This window comes from Amblyraja radiata, chromosome 25 (assembly GCF_010909765.2).
Source record: "Amblyraja radiata isolate CabotCenter1 chromosome 25, sAmbRad1.1.pri, whole genome shotgun sequence".
In the NCBI taxonomy this organism is placed as follows: Eukaryota; Metazoa; Chordata; class Chondrichthyes; order Rajiformes; family Rajidae; genus Amblyraja; species Amblyraja radiata.
The window spans coordinates 17,300,497-17,320,674 of record NC_045980.1 but is presented as its reverse complement, the minus strand read 5'-3'; the positions used below and the strand labels follow the sequence as shown (position 1 = coordinate 17,320,674).

General features: G+C 41.6%; 1 protein-coding gene and 1 long non-coding RNA gene across 2 annotated transcripts in view; one reads left to right on the top strand and one right to left on the bottom strand.

Annotated features, from left to right (window-relative positions):
- Positions 1-9,837, top strand: part of tbc1d10a (TBC1 domain family member 10A) — a 78,662-nt gene extending 68,825 nt beyond the window's left edge. Inside the window, exon 9 of the mRNA XM_033043319.1 lies at positions 7,789-9,837. Within this exon, the coding sequence (XP_032899210.1) occupies positions 7,789-8,271 (483 nt within the window). The 3' untranslated portion in view covers positions 8,272-9,837. The remainder of the gene's footprint in view (positions 1-7,788) is intronic.
- Positions 9,838-9,844: 7 nt separating this feature from the next.
- Positions 9,845-19,826, bottom strand: LOC116987348. Its single transcript, XR_004415700.1, has 2 exons — positions 19,621-19,826; positions 9,845-10,427 (listed from the first exon to the last, which is right to left on the bottom strand). It is a non-coding gene; the product is annotated as an uncharacterized LOC116987348 (long non-coding RNA).
- Between the last annotated feature and the right edge of the window lie 352 nt (positions 19,827-20,178).

Here is a 20,178-nt window from a genome sequence, read left to right as displayed (position 1 = left end):
CGGCATTTCGGATGATTGCCAGGCCTTTCATGCAATTAGGAAGAACTTTGCCTCCAATAATCTATCCAAATGCTGCAGTGTACTTTGTTATCTTTAGAAACAATCCCATTGGGTGTGGGTGCAGATCTGCCGTACCATGCATTCTGTCGCTATCTATGATCAGATATTAACCACAACTTAACTGATGTTAGAACTAAAGAGATAAAGCATTGGAGTAACTCAGCAGATCAGGCAGTATCTCTGGAGAAAATGGACGGGTGACATTTTGGGTCGGGACCCTTCTGAGTCTGAAGAATGATCCTGACCCAAAACATGTTCTCCAGAGATGCTGCCCGGCCTGCTGAATTACTCCCAACACTTTTTTGTATAAGCCAGCATCTGCAGTTCCTTGTTTCTAATGTTAGAACCATCTCTGCATCCACAGTGTGACCTGCTCAAATTGTGTTGTCTCAGATCATAATTTAGATTCTCTGAGCACTTCACCACGGCCAACGTTTATCAGACAGCTACTGCAACATCCTAACGGAGCTACTCATGGAATATTTGGCCATTGCTATTTGAAGTTGCGGTGCTTCAAATTCTTCAATATGTTCCTTGTGGCAGTAATGTCTAAAATGAGGGGGCACAGATTTTTAGGCCGGGAGTAAAGAGGTCCAAAAAGAATTGTTTTGGAGCAGAAGGACATTTGGAATCTGGAGCACGCTGGCTGGAGACGTCGATTGAGGCAGAGACTCCCAGCACATTTCAGTATCTAGATGAGGACTTGAAATGCCACGGCATTGAAGGCTGTGGGCCATGTACTGCAAGATAGGATTAGAATACATGTGGGCATGGTGGACAAAGGGCATGTTTGTGTTTTATGACACATCATGCAACTTGGAAGGAAAGTGGTTACTATCCGATCTGCACGTGCAGGTGAAATCTCAAAAAATATGATTCGTTTTTCTCATCCACCGATCATCCCAAAATAGTTTACAGCCAATGCAGTATTTTAGAAGAATGTTTTTTTTTCTATTAGAACTATTATTGTAATATCAGAAATGTTGCAAGCAATTTTTGTGCACAGTGGGATTCTACAGATTACAATGTGATAATGAATAAGATGTTTTTGGTTTGTCTTTGTTTTGTAGAATAAAAATGTTCAGCATCACAGTGCGGCGCAGTGGTAGAGTTGCTGCCTTGCAGCGCCAGAGATCTGGGTTCAATCCTGTCTATGGGTGCTGTCTGTAACATGTTTGTACGTTCTCCCTGTGACCGTGTCGGTTTTCTCCAGAGTTTTACGGTTTCCTCCCACAATCCTTGTAGGCTAATTGGTTTCTGTAAATTGTCCATAGTGTGTAGGATAGAACTAGTGTACAGGTGATCTTTGGTTGGCGAGGACCAGTGCTTCCACTTCAATTTTGTTTTTCCTGAAATAGAATCTCAAATTTCCTGGAATTTGATGGTATTTCCTGAAATTTTCAAAAATGCTTCCTGCGTGCTATTTTTTTTCACGGACACATGTTAACAACACGAAGAACAAGGCAAAGCAGATCTATGTAACTACACCATTTAAGAAAGAACTGCTGATGCTGGAAGGTAGACAAAAATGCTGAAGAAACTCAGCGGGTGAGACAGCATCTATGGAGCGAAGGAATAGGCAATGTTTCGGGTCGAGACCCTTCTTCAGACTGATGTCGGAGGGCGGGAAAAAGAAAGGAAGAGGCGGAGACAGTGTAGCGGCAGATTTTCATATCTTTCTGGAAATTAACTCCCTAGACGCTGAAAGGATGCGCAGGGATAAGGGGAATATCTTCGATACGCATACAAGCTGGCTCGGAGACCTTCAGAGCTTCTTCACAAATATGGCTTTAAAACACAGTCTTTTGATGAATAAATGCTTTATTGTTGATAGAAAAGTAAGATACATCCAAATTTCGTTACTCCAATCTTCATCGAACTCCAGCTTGTTATTTTAAACATTAGAATACTCCTCGTGTCTCCGTAACACTGGCATGATCTCCTTTAAAACTCGCATGATCTCGCATGTACTGGCATGATCCCGCATGCTCCCGCATGGTCGAAGGGTTAACCTTCTTCCTGCGCTCTCCAAATTACACTAAAAACTAAACTTCTGCGCAAGCATCTTAGCTCCAAACACGCCCAAAAACACGTCATAAATCCCACCCACAATATAACGGGCAGTCTAAAATTTAAAGACATACCATCATCAATGACGTGCAAAACAGGCCAAATGGCCACTACAGGCAGTAGGGTGTGGGAGAGTTGGAGGGATGGCAGAATCACAGGGGGGGGAGGGCGTGCAGTGAGAGAGGAGTTTGCTAAACTGTCTTCGGAGATAGGAGAACTTCTTCAAAGTAAACGTACCTTGAGAAGATTTTGCAGTGAAGTAGACATCTGCCTGCTTCTGTTTTACTCACTTGTACAGTGTTATGCAAGGCAGCTTTTGTTGTCTTCATTTTTTCAACCTGCTCTCATGTGTCTCAGTCTCTGCTCTCCCCCTCCCTCAGTCTCTGTCTCTCTGTCTCTCTGTCTCTCTGTCTCTCTGTCTCTCTGTCTCTCTGTCTCTCTGTCTCTCTGTCTCTCTCTGTCTCTCTCTGTCTCTCTCTGTCTCTCTCTGTCTCTCTCTGTCTCTCTCGGTCTCTCTCTGTCTCTCTCTGTCTCTCTCTGTCTCTCTCTGTCTCTCCTCCTGGTCTCTCTCTGTCTCTTCTGTCTCCTCTGTCTCTCTCTGTCTCTCTCTGGCTCTCTTCTTCTCTCTCTGTCTCTCTTCGTCTCTCTCTCTCTCTCTCTCTCTCCTCTCCTCTCTCTCTCTGTCCTCTCTATTCTCTCTCTGTCCTCTCTATTCTCTCTCTGTCCTCTCTATTCTCTCTCTGTCCTCTCTATTCTCTCTCTGTCCTCTCTATTCTCTCTCTGTCCTCTCTATTCTCTCTCTGTCCTCTCTCTCTCTCCCTCTGTCTCCCTCTCTCCCCCTCTCTCCCCCTCTCTCCCCTCTCTCCCCTCTCTCCCCCTCTCGTCCCCCTCTCGCCCCCTCTCCGCCCCGTCTCTCCCCTCTCGCCCCTCTCTACCCCTCTCTACCCCTCTCTACCCTCTCTCTCTACCCCTCTCTCTCTCTACCCCTCTCTCTCTCTCTAACCCCTCTCTACCCTCTCTCTCTAACCCCTCTCTCTTTTCCCTCTCTCTCCCTCTCTCTAACCCCTCTCTACCCTCTCTCTCTAACCCCTCTCTCTCTCTACCCCTCTCTCTCTCTAACCCCTCTCTCTCTCTCCCCCTCTCTCTCTCTCCCCCTCTCTCTCTCTCCCCCTCTCTCTCTCTCCCCCTCTCTCTCTCTCTCCCCCTCTCTCTCTCCCCCTCTCTCCCCACCTCTCCCCACCTCTCCCCACCTCTCCCCACCTCTCCCCACCTCTCCCTCTCTACCCCTCTCTCTACCCCTCTCTCTACCCCTCTCTCTACCCCTCTCTCTACCTCCCACTCTCCCTCCCCTCTCCTTTGAGCGCACCCACCGTTCTGTAAGATTAAGGCCAATCCCAATGTAACTGCAATCTCACCGCCACTGGTAACTTTTATCCAGAATTCTACCACTGCCTGAAAAATAATCAAAGGCTCAACTTCCAACGAGAAAGAGAATTCCAAAGACTCGTTGTTATACGAGAATTTTCCCGAACAGTCTGTGACCCATACGCTGTGGCCAAAGCGCTATGTTTAAAGCCCATAGCGCTGCAACCGGTAGCACTATATTTAGAACCCATAGAGCTGCAGCCGACAGCTTTTTGTTTAAATTCTGACAGGGCTCTGTTTAAACCTTTGAGCGCCAAACCGGCAATGCTGTGTGTATTACCTTTACACCCCTTCGTGGGCCAGATGGGGAAAATTCCTGAAATTATTCAATTTCCCTAAAATTCCCAAAGCCAACCAGAATTAGCCTGAATTTCGGGTAATTTCCATCAAAGTGGAAACACTGGCGAGGACTCTGTGGTCTGAAGATTCTGTTTCCACACCTCTGTAAACTAAACTAAATTAACCGTCTTCAAGGCCTGGTGTTCAGTAAAGCACCAGGCCTGAAAGCTACAGAGTATTGTGCTCTATGGCTCATTATTTCATATTTTAATCCTTTCAGAATTCATTGTCACTTTAAAGCATAAAGTATTTTAAAAATACACCACCAATGTAGCATAATTTAGTACCCTGATACGATTTGGGATCTTGCCTGATTGAATTTGCTTCTGATTGAATGCTATGGCAAAAGCCAGATCAATCCAAAAGACCTCTTGGCAATCACCTCCAGATGACAATCCAATAACTGGCAACTCTTGCAGAGGACTGAAGACTGAATATACCAGCTACCATTTTGGGAGTGAGTTTTCTTCCAAAAGTGCTGCCGAAAAATTGTGTGATAAGGATTGAAGGATAGGCTTTTAGTATTATTTCCCTTTTTGTAACTGGCAAATTAATTCTAACTTCCATTATTTACACTCAGTACTTTAAACCAGTACTTTTGTTTAAGACGGTATGCATATGGCGTGCCCGCATCTAATTAAAAACTAGATTTTGAAATTACCATTTTAAATAGTTTAATTTTTTTGTGTTATTAGTTTATTAAATTAGTTGATCGGTCACAAATCAAAACTGCAGAGTGGGTATATTGATGGAAAAAAATTGTTGATAAATGTAGTTGAATTTTTAATTGATATATACACTGGCACCTTTTTGTCTACTAAAGAGCACTGCTAACTTTAACGGCTCAGAGCCAAGTCGTTCCAACAACAAGGTCACAATTTAATTGTTTTTGAAAGCTAATCAGATTAGAAATCTGCAGTAATAGAATTATCCTTTTGTATTTTCCTCGGTCTGCACAAGCACCTTTTCTCTGCAGAAAGCAGTTAAATTTACTCCAGCCTAAATGTTGTCTCCGTTACCTACTTAGCGTATGGTAACGATTAGAAAAACCGTCCTATTTATCCATTACACAATATAACCTTTTGTACAGTACACACTATAGCAGTATGGAAATGTCTAGAGCCTTTGCTGTTTTATTGGCACCTTCCCAGCACATACCACAGCCATCTGGAGTCTTTAATGGAAATCTAAGATGTGGCTGGGCAGAAATGACCAACTCTCAAGGAGATGGAACATTTTGAACAGCTTGAATTTTATATTAGAAACTTGCGTCCTCTTTTCGCCTGATTGCATTTTAACATCCTTAAGGTCTGAGGATTATATTTTGTCTTCATGTGGTGGATATGAACTCAAAAGAAAAAAATTACTGTTCAATTTGAAACAAAAACAGAAATGATGCAAGCACTCCGCAGCATCTGTGGAAAGAAAAATCAGACGACATTTTTGGTTAGGGACACATTCTCAATTTGGTTTGGGGGGGTGGGGGTGGGTGGGTAGATGATTGAAGGGTTTACAGTTGGGGGAAAGAATCAGGAGGAGGAGGAGTGAGGTGAAGACAAAGCCTATAATGCTGATACGTTAACACAGATCGGATAGGGAGCCTGAGTATTGACCATTAGCAAGCCACTTTGAAGAAATGGGGTGAGATGTTCTGGTTTATGTTGGTTACAGGACATGGTTGAGGAGCCGCAGATAGGTTGGTATGGGATTGAGAATTTAAAATGGCAGACAACTGGAAGCTTAAAATCATCCTAACAGACTCAATGGGAAGTGATCACCCAATCTGTGTTTGTCTCCAATATTGGAGACCGCACTGAACACAATGCAGTGCACTAGATTTGATTAGCACGCACTAACACCCCACGATTAGGGTGGCACAGGTGGTAGAACTGCTGCCTCAAAGCTCATTCGATCCGGGTTCGATCCTGATCTCTGGTACTGTCTGTGTGGAGTTTGTGGATTTCCTCCGGACGCTCTGGTTTCCTCCAACATCCCATAGACGTGTGGGTTTTTAGGTTAATTGGCCTCTGTAAAATTGCCTCCAGTGTGTAGGGAGTGGATGAGAAAGTGGGATAATACAGAACTAATGATTGATGGTCGGTGTGGGCTGAAGGGCATGTTTCCATGCTGTATCTCCAAACTAAATTCATTATTTATTCCGTAGAAACAAGGAACTGCAGATGCTGGTTTACAAAAAAAAGACACAAACCGACATTTTGTGGCCAACTGAACCTAGTTATGTTCTCTTCCCCACCCTAAAGCTTTCTCTAATTCCACCCAAACAAATCCTTTCACGATTTCAAAAATTTCTATCATCACTCAGTCTTTTCAAAGAACCACACCCTATAAGATCATTCCTGACGGCTATGACCTATAGGGAGGTTTCACGGCAGTCGGGTCATGACCCATGACCCGTACTGTTGCTAGGCTACTCCAAATGGATTACACGCGATGAACTGCAGGTAGGCACTTACCATTGTTTCCAGCGGTGTGGGCCCGTTAAAACCCGCTGAAATTGTCAATTTTTGCGCTGTAAATAATTATGTTAATCGGGATAAGCGTGAGAGACATTTAGCATACTTCAGAATTCCAAAAGTGAGGAGAAATGACGGTAGATAAAAACGAGAGCTGAAGAGACAACAACAGCCAGAGTGCTTGGCGAACATTGGCCGTTTGCTCACTGCATTTCATCAACAGTAAGGCATTATTTGTGTTTTTTCTTGATTCCTTTGGCATCTAAAAAGTTTCAGAAGTGATAAATCTGGCTGTAATGTTTTTAAATCGCCCATGGTTCTCGGGGGTTTTTACATACAAAATGAAAACGCATCTGAAGAAAAATTTACAGCCAGATTTATCACTTTTGAGAATTTTTAGATACCAAAGGAATCAAGAAAAAACACAAATAATACATTACTTGATGAAATGCAGTGAGCAAACGCGATAATTCCCAATATTTTCAATGTTTACCAAGCACTTTAGCTGCTGTAGTCCCTTCAGTTCTCGCTTCTCTATACCTTCATTTCGCTTCACGTTTGGAATTCTAAAGTTGGGTACATGTCTCTCACACTTACCCCGACTCCCACAATTTTTTTCAGCGCATAAATTCAACATTTTGGCGGTTTTTAACAGGTAGGAAAGTACGCGTTTCTAGCATTAATAACATATACCGGAAGTGACGGATGTCTTCCAGTTGGATTTAGCGGCTCCGTGCGTCGAGCCCTATGACCCAGTGACCTTTCGTGCAACCTCCCTATAGAGCATCTTCAGTATCTTTATGTCCCTATTAAAGAAAAATGCATATGTATGACACCCATCATGACTTTGTGTTAAGTTTTTTGCAGCAAAGAACATTTGTACAATAAAGTGACCATCTGTTTTAATGAAAACACAGCACTTGAGGAACTCAGCAGGTCAGGCAGCATCTGTGTGGGGGAAAGGGACAGACAATGTTTTGGGTTGAGACACTTCTTCAGACTTGAAGGGACTTGACTGAAATATCTGCCTATTCCCTCCATAGATGCTTCCTGGCCCAACGAGTTCCCCCAGCATTGTGTTCTGCTCAAGATTCCAGCATCTGCAGTTTCTTGTGTCCCCATCTGTTTTAGTGTTACTGATGAATGTTGGCCAGAACACTGGTCAGAACTAATGGTTTTCAATATGATGCAGTGACACTTGTAACTACATTAGCTGCCAGACAAGGTTTCAGTTTAAGTGCTGATCTGAAAAATGGAGGGAACAAATATTGTTCCCAGCATAAAAACACAATGATAGAAGTGATCAACAGATCAGACAATCAGATCAGATCAACAGATCAGACAAGGTTCCTAGCATTCTCGGCAATAAAAAAAATGAATATTCAAAATTAAATAAAATGCTTTTACTGTGTTTTAACAGGTAATTGAGCTTCCTGTCACAGAAAGAGAGATTGAAAAAGAACATTTAATTCAGTTAAAGAAGTGGAAGGATACGCACGGTGACCTCAAGTACCAGCCTCCTCCAAGACTGCACGGTGCCAAAGCCATCAATGAGTCAGAGCCACATTCTCACAAGGCCTTGGTGCAGATGCCCTCCATTGTGATACATTCGCCACCTGTCTCTCCCTCTTCAGATTCCAGCAGCAATTCAAAGAAGAAGGATAAGAAAAGTTCGAAGAAGGAAAAGAAGAAACTGGAGAAAAAGGCAGGAAAAGTAGAACCGACGGCCAATGGATCGGCTCCCGATGAGACCAAAAGAATTTTGAAAGATGAACAGTATGCAACACAACCTGTGGATATTGCAGAGGATATAAAGCAATCAATGTTGATAAAGGACACTCCACTCCAGCAGTCTGAACTGAGCCTTAGTTCAGAGGGAACAGAGCAGGACACATACTTGTGAAGTGTATCACTGGTAGCTAAAGAAAGCATAATTTGGCGTCAAATCATTCCATAAAATGGATCTATTGTTCTAGCATGTTTATACTCCATATCACCAACAAGGTGTAGTAACCCATGTGACTTAACAGTGTATTTAAATATAAGGAGTTTGCAAAAGAAATCTTCAGTATCAAATTTATAAAATTTGAGTTCACTAGTCAATACCAAGAACGTAATTTATCAGCTAGTGATTTAGGAGTAAATTGGTTAATAAGTGGGTTTACTGTTCAACTCTTAAAACTCTAAGTGAATATTGTAAGCTGTCGGTTTTTTTTAGGGGAAAATGTAAATAGTTTATATTGTATTATTCAGTCTGCACAACTTGAGTGGAGATTCTGCAGTAAAGATTTCCTCTTGGAGTTCATTCCAAGTTAAGATGAATTTATAGGACTTTTTGCCTCGATTTATTATTTGGTCAGATCCTGTATGGCATCCATTCCCATTCTGAAATATCAATGATTTCCATTAGCAAGGAAGAGACTTACTGAGCTTTTGTTCAGAGCAGCTTTGACACAAAGTGTTAATTACAATCATTTTGATTGATTTAAGTGTATGTGTCTATGTATGTATGTGTTCAGGTGCATGAACTGGGGGTGGGGGGGGAGGGGGGGATGGAAATATGGGAGGAGAAATGTACACTTTTCTGCTCATCAAGTCAAATTGGGTTTCTGACTGGTTTGAAGGATGTGTTGCCCTAATGTTGTGATTAAAACGCTCAACATCTATATTCACTTACTTGTAACATTACTAATGTACAGTTAAAATATTGATGAACAAAGCTTGTGACTGAGTTTAAAAAATGACACTTTAATAAATGTTTTCCATATAATGTTGAGAATGCCATATGTACAGCTCAGAGAAGGATAAATAACCACAAGACATTACAGAAGCGATATATTTTCTAATTTAATTTTCTAGCACTTTTTCCTTAATTTCGAGGAATGTAAATTTCTGAAGCTGGCTTACAGGAAGTTTGATAAACTGACCACAAACAACAGTATGGATGTTTGCTGCTCTTGATATAACCCAGCTTTTTAAAATAATAATTACCAATGCACAATGGATTTGAGGTTATTGTTGAGGTATTTAAGTTCTGAAGTAAACCTACTTGGATTAAGCAAGTTTGTGTAGAATATAAGAGCATAATACTTTATCAAGCCTAGTTTTGAATGGCATTTTATTGCTCCACATTCCTTGAGTTCATTAAAATCACCATTTATTGATGTACAAACATAAGGTTAATTTATCTGGCTTGGCATTTAGTTGATATACTTTTCTGTATTTGAAGACTGATAAATTATGTGTCAATTTGCTTTGTAACATGCAACGGACCAAGAACATAGTTGGACATTATAGACTGTTGTCTGAATCAAGGCCAGTGTGAGCACCACAAGCTTAACATAACTGGTTGCTGAGCTGACCTGCAAACTGTTACGTGTTAATAAGTTAATCTAAGCAACACAGCTTTATTTTATCGTGCTTATACCATGGATTCATAATTAAATCCAATAAAATAATCTGGAAAGCATTTTTCTTTGGGTTTTATTTGAGTTCTCTGCATTCGAACAAGTTCTAACTACCATTCATTTTTCTCCTCTTTTCTGTAACCCTGCATTTTTTTTCGAGTCAAGAGTGTTTAATTGTTATGTGGACCAACAAGGGAACAACGAGATTCTCTCTTGTAGCAGCATAACAGGATTGTAAACACAGTGGTGAGAGATAACATAATGAACAAAAATTGTCAATAAATTAAAAACCTCAATACCAATGCAAAAAGCCTGAAGTACGTAGAGCAACATAGTTCATAGTTTAGTTAGTGTGTGGTGTTCAAGAGCCTGATGGTTGTCGGGAAGAATCTTGAACCTGGTAGTCATAGTTTTTAGAGTCCTGGAGCTTCTTCCTGATAGAAGTGAAATTGGGGTGGTGTGGATCTTCACGTACTTATTCAATTTACAACTGAAAGTTGTTGAATATCTTTCCACCAGCCTTGGGGATTGGAGTAAAAATTACAGAGTATTTGTAATGAGGTTCACAAATGAGTTGATTACGTTGCGAGACAAATTGGGAAGGTCTTTGTCTTTTTTTATTTTGCATCATGCTTGGTGTAGTAGATGGAATCTATCAAAAGGATACACATGAAATTTGATTTATTCTTTAAACAAAGTAGAATTGGTTTGTTTCAAAACACAAAAAAAACAGATATCCATCCTTTAATTAAACCACATGGTACCCCAAATGTGGTTTCACCATGTTTCAAGACATTCCTACTACATCCACTTTAATAAAGACCAACGTTAAATTTTTCATTAGTTATCAGTTCTATATGTATGCTAACATTTTAAGTACTTGGACACCCAGGTCCTTCTCCATCTAAGTATTCTTCATACTCCAACTAAACAATCCTCTGGTGTTCTCCATGATCAAAGTTCTTAGCTTTGCGTGCCCCACATTACACTCCATATGCCCGTTTTTTATTTTTGGCGACACGTACCACCCATGAACCTACCTTCTCAGTGTAATCTGTTACCATGATTTTTGTCTTGTTCTACCTAACAATCATTCCTTTTTGAAATTGTGCAGACTCTTTGCATCCTTACAATTTTCCCACCCATCATATACTGAGGCAGTGAAAACTTTGTAGACCTGATAATCAAATCTAGACTTTGGATTATCAAATCTTAATGGTCTTCACAAATAGCCATAGAGGAATTAAAAATAAAACGGCTAAACCATTAGAAAACAAAACTGCATAGAATGGCTTGCATAAAGAGCAGGAATTACTGAACTAAATGGTATCACCTCTGTTGTAAGACTCTTGTATTTTAAAAGCGATCTCAGTTTTCTTACAGTAACTTTCTGAACCTGCATTAAAGATTATTTTTAATCTTTGTTCTTTTGCTGAGGAAAGAATAGTGAGAATCTTATTCAGCGTGTATAAAGTATTACCATGGGACTGATTGTTTCATTTGAAAGCTGTAAAAGTTAATTTCAAACCGGATTCTAGCAGGACTGAGCTACATGCTGCCTCATTGAAAACTCTTGGACTATCTTTAATTGGACCTTACCTTCCAGTAAATATTATTTCCTTTATCCTGTATCTGTACACAGTGGATGGCTTAATTATAATCATATATAGTCTTTCCGCTGACTGGATAGCATGCAACAAATGCTTTTCACTGTACCTCAGTACATGTGACAACTAAACTATCAAATGAGTAAACACTTGTACTACAACTGCACTACTGGTTCTCGTTAATGCACACAGCAATGAGACTAAGATTGTAGAAACAAATTTTTGTACACACATGTAATTCAAGGACTTTGAGAAATGCACTTGGAAAAATCCATGGAATTAACAAAACATTTGAACAGCAATTACTGAATGTTTGGTAGAGATCTCTATCAACTAGGTCAGAGTCTATGGTACATAGATGTGAAAATAAAAACTGACAAGGCCATTCACTGGGGAAATAAAAATGGTGGACAGGTGAATGTACATAATGATGGTAACTAACCATACAGAAATTGGCAGTGGAGCAGTGAAAGTCTGGAATAGACCACCAAAAAAATAAAAATAATTCTGCATGCTGACTTTTAGAAATAGAGATGAACAAATTATTATTCAGCCACATAACCCACTACTGAATGCTGCCAAAAGGAAATTCCACAGCAAGAGCATAACCGTTTAGAAACAAGGTTTGTTTTAATAGATGCCAGCCAATGGGCATAGCAACATTAGTCTGATGAACTTTGCTTCAGACCTGTGGTTATATATTCCAGACTATGTAGTTGCATCTCTGGTTTATGTTTATACAAGTTTCTTTGGGTAATTATACACATTCAATGAAGTTCCCACAAGTTTTTTTCAGAAAGAATCACTGAATATTGGCACAAGGGTGAAAACGGCAGCATTTTTAATGTAATTGCATGAACACTGGGTACAGTGTCTGGCTGGAGCTTTGATAAAAATTAATAGTAAGGATCCCAAACAGTAAATGTGAGATGGTTGCTACCTAATCTGTTAGTGTATGAGGTAATCGCTGATCGGCGTGGGCTGAAGGGCCAGTTTCCACGCTGTGTCTCTAAATTAAAACATCAAAAAGATCTACAGGAGGCACTGTCTCAACAAAGCAAACAATATCATCAAAGACCCACAGCACCTCAGTGTGCTTTTATTTCACTCCTACCATCGGCAAGAAGGTGCAGGGGTCAGAAAACTGTGACCACCAGGTTCAAGAACAGTTTCTTCTCAACAACCTTCAGGCTCTTGAACATTACAAAAGAGTAACCATGACTATGAACTTTGATCGAATGTCTTTGGTTGCAAAAGGACTTTGTTTTTTTTTTGGCACCACTATTGTGGTGTTATCCAGCCAGGTCATTCCATAAATGGGGACATCAGGCAGTGCAAAAAAAAGGAAGGAACAAAGTGCAGAGTATAGTGTTAGGCCTACAAAGAAAGATAAAAGAAAAGTGCAAGGGCCATAATGAGGTAGATTGGAAGATCAGGAATACATACTTATGAGAAGTCTTGTAAGTGCTTATGAGAAGTCCATCCAAGAATCTGAATACACTGGAAACCTATGAAAGATTTCAAGTTGAGAATAGATAATAATATTGAGAGCCAAATACATATGCATAAAGTGAGCTTTGTAGAAATGACAAGTGCAACTTTAGCATGCATCCCTTTAAACTATGGGGCATTCTACCTGGTGAAGGAAAAATTAATTTTGGAGATATCTTGCATGATGACTGGAGTTTGGAGCTGTTAGTTACTATTGCCTCAAAAAACCCGAAAACAATGTGACAATACAATTTGCAAAGGACATGATTAATGAGTTAAGAATTTTTTTTTAATTTATGCAGATCAATTATATCAGTTATTTGATTTGGATAGAAATTATTGGTCTGGGGCATGGAGAACGTACAGACAGCACCCCAGTCATATCCACCCCAGGCACTGTAAAGCAGCAACTCTACCACTGTGCCGTCCCTTGTTTATTGATATTGTTATTATTGAAGGGTATCTCAAACAGAAATAAGCAATTGTACATTCTCATTTATTCAATGGATTGGATGGGGTAGATGCGGAGTCTTTTACTGAGAGTTGAGTAATCAAGAACCAGCGGACAATGTTTTTAAGGTGGTGGGAAAGATTTAATAGGAACCTGAGGGGCAGCTTGTTTACACGTACGGTGGAAGGTAAAATGGAACGAGCTGCCAGAGGAGGTGTTTGAGGCCGGAACTATAACAACATTTAACAGACACTTAGAAAAGTACATGGATAGGAAAGGTTTAGAGGGATATGGGCCAAATGCTGGCAGGTGGGACTAAAGCAGATGGGGCATCTTGGTTGGCATGAAGTTGAGCTGAAGGGCCTGTTTCCATGATTTATGACTGGCTGAAGATGAGTAATGTGCTTTTGTGTATGGACAGAAAGATATAGAATGGAAGCAGACCCTTTGGCCCACCCTGCTGATCATCAAGCACCCTCTCACACTACAGATCAGTCTGAAGAAGGGTTTCGGCCCAAAACGTTGCCTATTTTCTTCGCTCCATAGATGCTGCTGCACCTGCTGAGTTTCTCCAGCATTTTTGTGTACCTTCTCACACTAATCCTAGACTAATCCTTGCCACGTTCAGCATCTCAGCAACTCAGATTCTACCACTCACTCACATATATAGGGCAATTTTTCCATGGTTAATTAACCCACTGATCCACAGGTCATTGGGAAGTGAGAGGAAACTGGAGCACCCTAGGGGAACCAGCAGGGAGGTCAAGCAAACTCCGCAGTGCCAGCACCCAAGGTCAGGTTTAAACCTTGGTCTACATTGGCTCTACAAGCAGTACCACCCTGCCGGCCCGTATTTTGAAGCCTTCATTGGTGCCACCTTAAAGGAGAAGAAATTCCTGAGTGGTTTTTTAAAATGACTTCAGTTGATTTTTCTTGGGTATCCAGGAAATTGCAGATAAAGGATGGGTACCATTTCAGCAAACATCTGTATGGAACAAGTATGATAGAAAATCTTCCATTATTAAAATATTAATTATTTGGTATTGCCAGCGGCAAGATCGCATTTATTGCCCATCCTTAACTAGCATTGAGAAGGCAATGGTGACGCACCTTCTTGAACTGCTGCATTCCACATAGTTTTATATAATGTAGGTGAAAGATTATCCCCATAAGAATGTAGAATAACTGAAATCAGTAAAAAGCTGAAAGAATGGTGGCGATGATTACAAATGTAATCAGTACAATATGACAACCTTTTAATCAATTCCTATAGCCATTCCTGGTTTATAAACCATTCTGTGAAGAAAACCCAATATAAATGTCGCTAAATTTTTCTAAGTTTGAAAAGTCCATCTGCATTTCACACTATCTCTGGACAGCAGCCAATATAATCAAGGACGCTTCCCGCCTCGATCATTCCTTCTTCTCCCTGCTCCCATCGGGCAGAAGATGCAGAAGCTTGAAAACGCGCACCATCAGACTCGGGGACAGCTTCTTTCCCTCTGTAATCAGGTTTCTGAATGGTCCTCTCATAAGTTAGGGTACTGTCTGATTCACCTCAACTTATTGTTGACATGGGACTTTCTGGAATTGTCACGCTATAATGCTAAGAACTATATTCTGCACGTGGTACCTTTCCCTTCAGTCTACTTATTGTACATTAGTTTGGCTTGATTGTATTCATGTATAGTATTATCTGACTTGATTGGATAGCATGCAATAATAAACCAGAAGTTTGAGTAGAGCCGTCACAGGGTAATATCTCGGTAAAATTACTCGTAACATTTAGCAGTTTGTATGAAGAGTAAACTTTAAGCCAATCAAAATGCAGTCATCTTTCCTCATTATGATGTCACTATGTAAATGTAATACTTGACCGTGTGACATCATCACTTCAGGCGTGGACCTCCTGTATAACAGATTTACCAACCCGGGAAGGAAACGCTCAATGAAACAATAAAAAAACTACCCAATTGCACCTTCAGGTTTGGTTAAAGGTAAGAATTAATGAAAGTTTGCATTCAATTATTCAAGTATAATTCCTGTTGTAATCAGTGTTTTAACCATTACTGTTCATAACCGTTTGGTGAAATGGCTGACAATGTTCCAACAATGAAACAAAGTGCTGGAGTAACTCAGCAGGTCCTTGGAGAACATGGATAGGTGCTGTTTCTGGTCGGGACTCTTCTTCAGACGGATTGAGGTGGGGGGTGGGGGTTTGAAAGCTGGAAGAGAGGTGGGGCTGGACCAAGCCTGGCAAGTGATGTGATACAGGGGAGGGGGGTTTTGATTGGCAGATGGGTGGACAAAGGTTAAAGATGGGAAGAAGACGGATGCCAGAAATGTGAAACAAAGGGAAAGGATATAGGTGGAGGGGTTAGTGGATGGGGATGGGGGAAGGGGAAAGGATTGTTGTGGGTTAGTTACCTAAATTTGGTGAATTTAATGTTCATATCGTTGGGATGTAAGCTACCCAAAAGGTCCAACAGTGACCTCTTCTGGGAAGTTGTAAAACTACAACAATATCAAACAACACTTAAAAACCAGAACTATAAATAATAAGACAGAAGTTAACGTAGAAGACAGAAGTGACCTGAAACGTCACTTGTCCACGTTCTCCAGAGATGCTGCCTGACCCACTGAGTTTTTTTCAGTACTCGTGTATAACATAGAAACATAGAAAATCAGTGCAAGAGTAGGCCATTCTCTCTCTTGAAAACATCCAGTGAATTGGCCCCCATTGTCTTCTTTGGCAGAGAATTCCACAAATTCACAACTCTCAGGGTGAAAACGTTTTTCTTCATCTCAGTCCTAAATGGCCTACCCCTTATTCTTAAACTGTGACTCCTCAGGAACATTTTTACTGCATCTACCCTGTCCAATCATCTAAGAATTTTATGATTCTCCTCCCCTTCCTTAGCCCTCGAGCTGTCTCCTCCCATCCCCCAGACCTCGGGCTCCTCCTCTTCCCTTTTTCCTTCCTTCTCCCCGCCACCCCCTATCAGTCTGAAGAAGGGTTTCGGCCCGAAACGTTACCTATCTCCTTCACTCCATAGATGCTGCTGCACCCGCTGAGTTTCTCCAGCATTTTTGTGTGTCTAAGAATTTTATGTTTCTATAAGATCCCCTCTCATCTTTCTAAATTACAGCGAATACAAACCCAGTCAACCCATTCTTTCATCATATGTCAGTCCTGCCAACCTGAGAATTAACCTGGTGAACCTACTCTGCACTCCCTCAATAGCAATAATGTCGTACCTCAAATCAGGAGACCAAAATTGCATACAATACTCCAGGTGCGGTCTCACCAGGGCCCTGTACAACTGCAGTAGGACCTCCTTGCTCCTAAACTCAAATCCTCTCGCAATGAAGGCCAACATGCCATTAGCTTTCTTGACTGCCTGCTGTATTTGCATGTTTACTTTCAGTGACTGATGTACAAGCACACCCAGGTCTCGTTGCACCTCCCCTTCTCCTAATCAGACATAATTCAGATAATAATCTGCCTTCCTGTTCTTGCCGCCAAAGTGGATAATCTAACATTTATCCACACTATACTTCAACTGCCATGCTTCTGCCCACTCACCCAACCTATCCAAGTCACCCTGCAGCCTCATAGCATCCTACTCGCAGCTCACACTTCCACCCAGCTTTGTGTCATCCGCAAACTTAGAGATGTTACATTTAATTCCCTCATCTAAATCGTTAATAAATATTGTAAACAACTGGGGTGTCAGCACTGAGCCTTGCGACACCGCACTAATCACTGCCTGCCATTCGAAAAAGGACTAATTAATTCCTACTCTTTGCCTCTTTGCTTCCTGTCTGCCAACCAGTTCTCTATCCATTTCAATACCCTAACCCCAATACCCCCATGTGGTCTACTGTCCAGTCCACAGGAACTGATCCAGAGTCGAGAGAACATTGGAAAATGATCACCAATGTATCCATAATTTCTAGGGCCACCTCCTTGAGTACTCTGAGATGCAGACCATCTGGCCCAGGGGATTTATCTGCCTTCAGTCCCTACAGTTTACCTAACACCATTTTCCAACTAATGTGGATTCCCTTCAGTTCCTCCCTCGCACTAAATCAAGGGTTTCCAACCTTTTTCATCCCGTTTACCCCTGGCAACTTAAATAGCACATAACAATGTTATTTCACTTATTTATGAACAACTAATGATGAACAGATAACAGTATACCAGAACCAAACACAGTCAGTCAATGAGAATAAATATGTACAAGTCCAGAAACAACAAATTTACCCCCTGGGGGTAAATTTATCCCAGGTTGAGAACCCTTGCACTAGATCCTCTGTCCCCTAGTATTTCCAGGAGATTATTTATGTCATCCTTAGTGAAGACAAAACCAAAGTACTCATTTAACTGCTCTGCCATTTCCTTGTTTCCCATTATAAATTCACCTGTCCTTGACTGTAAGGGACCTACATTCGTCTTCTCTAATCTTTTCCTTTTTACATACCTATAGAAACATTTACAGTCAGTTTTTATATTCCCCGCAAGCTTTCTTTCATGCTCTTTTCCCCCCTCCTAATTAACCCCTTTGTCCTCCTCTGTTGTTCTAAATTTCTCCCAGTCCTCTGGTTTGCTGCTTCTTCTGGCCAATTTAAATGCCTCTTCCTTGGTTTTAACACTATCCTTGACTTCCCTCGTCAGCCACGGTTGAGCCGCATTCCCAGTTTTATTTTTTCGCCAGACAGGGATGAACAATTTCTGGAGTTCATACATGTAGTCTTTAAATCTTTGCCATTGCATCTCCACTGTCAACCCTTTAAGTATAATTTGCCCGTCTATCCTATCCAATTCTCATCTCATATCTTCAAAGTCTCCTTTATTCAACTTCAAGACCCCAGTCTCTGAATTAACTGTCACTCTCCATCCTAATGCAGAATTCCACCATATTATGGTCACTGTTGCCCACTATGATCACTAACTAATCCTTCCTCATTACACAATACCCAGTCTGGGATGGCCTGCCCTCTAGTCGGTTCCTCTACGTATTGGCTTAAAATCCCATCCTGTATACATCTCAGGAAATCCTCCTCCTCATCACTGTTACCAATTTGGTTGGCCTAATCTAAATGTAGATTAAAGTCACCCATGATAACCACTGTACCTTTGCTACACCTATCCCTAATTTCCTGCTTGATGCTATCCCCAACCTCCCTACTGCTGTTTGGTGGTCTGTATACAACTCCAACAAGCGTTTTCTGCCCTTGGCTATTTCACAGTTCCACCCATACCGATTCTACAGCATCCAAGCTAATGTCTCTCCTTGCTGTTGAATTAATCTCCTCTTTAACCAGCAATGCCACTCCACCTCCTCTTCCTTTCTGTCTATCCACCCCTGCATGTTTAGCTCCCAGCCTTGGTCACCCTGGAGCTATGTCTCTGTAATTCCAACTATATCATATCCCTTAACTACCAACAGCGCATTCAATTCATCCGCCTTATTACGAATGCTCCTCACATTAAGGCACAAAGCTTTCAGGTTAGTTTTTCTTATCTCCCTTCTACCTTTTGCTTCTGTCCTCCTTTTATGGCCCTCTGTCTCCTTGCATTGGGTCCCACCCCAATGCCCTGTGACCTTTCCTACTCCCCCGTTAGCTGCATGGACACACGTCCACATTGTTGACTCCACCGCCCCACTGTTTAGTTTAAACCCACTCGCGTAGCACGAGCAAACCTGCCTGCCAGAATGTCAGTCCCCTTCCAATTAAGGTGCAACCCATCCCTTATGTACAGGTCATGCGTGCCCCAGAAGAGATTACAGTGATCTAGAAATCTAAATCCCTGCCTCCTGCATCAACTCCTCAGCCACACATTCAGATCCCCTATCTCTCTGTTCCTACCCTCACTAGCACGAGGTACTGGAAGCAACCCAGAGATAACCACCCTGGAAGTCCTGCTTTTCAGCCTCCTGCCTAGTTCTCTATACTCATGTTACAGAACCACCTTCCTCCTCTTACCCACGTCATTTGTGCCTATAGGCACAACTACTTCCGGCTGCTCACCTTCCCTCTCGAGGATGTTCTGAAGTCGGTCTGAGACGTCTTGGACCCTGGCACCAGGGAGGCAATACGCCATACTCGAGTCTCGCCTGTCACCACAGAATCTCCTGTCCACACCTCGGACAATTAAGTCACCCACCACTATGGCTCTGCCTGACGTCGGTCTCGTCGGTCGAGTTTCAGGGCTAAGATTCGAGTCACAGACTTGTCCGCCGCTCGGACTGGAAGCATCGTCTGCCCCAGCAGCTCCCAAGAGGGTGTACCTGTTTGCAAGAGGTACTTCTACCGAGGTCTCCTGCACTCGTTTCATCTCCTTTCTGTCTCTACCCGTCGCACCTCCTGCACTCTTGGAATGCCGACCTGACTGTAGGTCCTGTCCAGGAAGCTTTCGTCATCCCTGATGGACTGCAGGTCATCCAGCTGCTGCTCCAGTTCCAGTAGTGTAAACCAGCATCTGCAGTTCCTTGTTTTTACAGAAGATAGAGAGTTGGAATAAATAAGTATTTTTTAAGCTGGAATTATGTAAATAATACTTCAGTAAGAAGTAACAAAAGATAAACAATTATCTTAATAGAGAGAATCTTTGGAGGTAGCCTAGGTTAGTTGAAATTCACTCAGATCATTTCTAGAATGAGGTTGACTTATTCTGAACAGACAAAGAAAGAATACAGAGAGGATCTGTATTTTGTGTAGTTTGGGAGAATGAGGGGTGATCATATTAAATCAAATAAGATTCGAAGGGGATGTGATGCGGTAGATGTTCAGATGTTTCCACTAGTGTGAGACTCTCAAACAAGTGGACAAAGTTACCAGATAAGTGG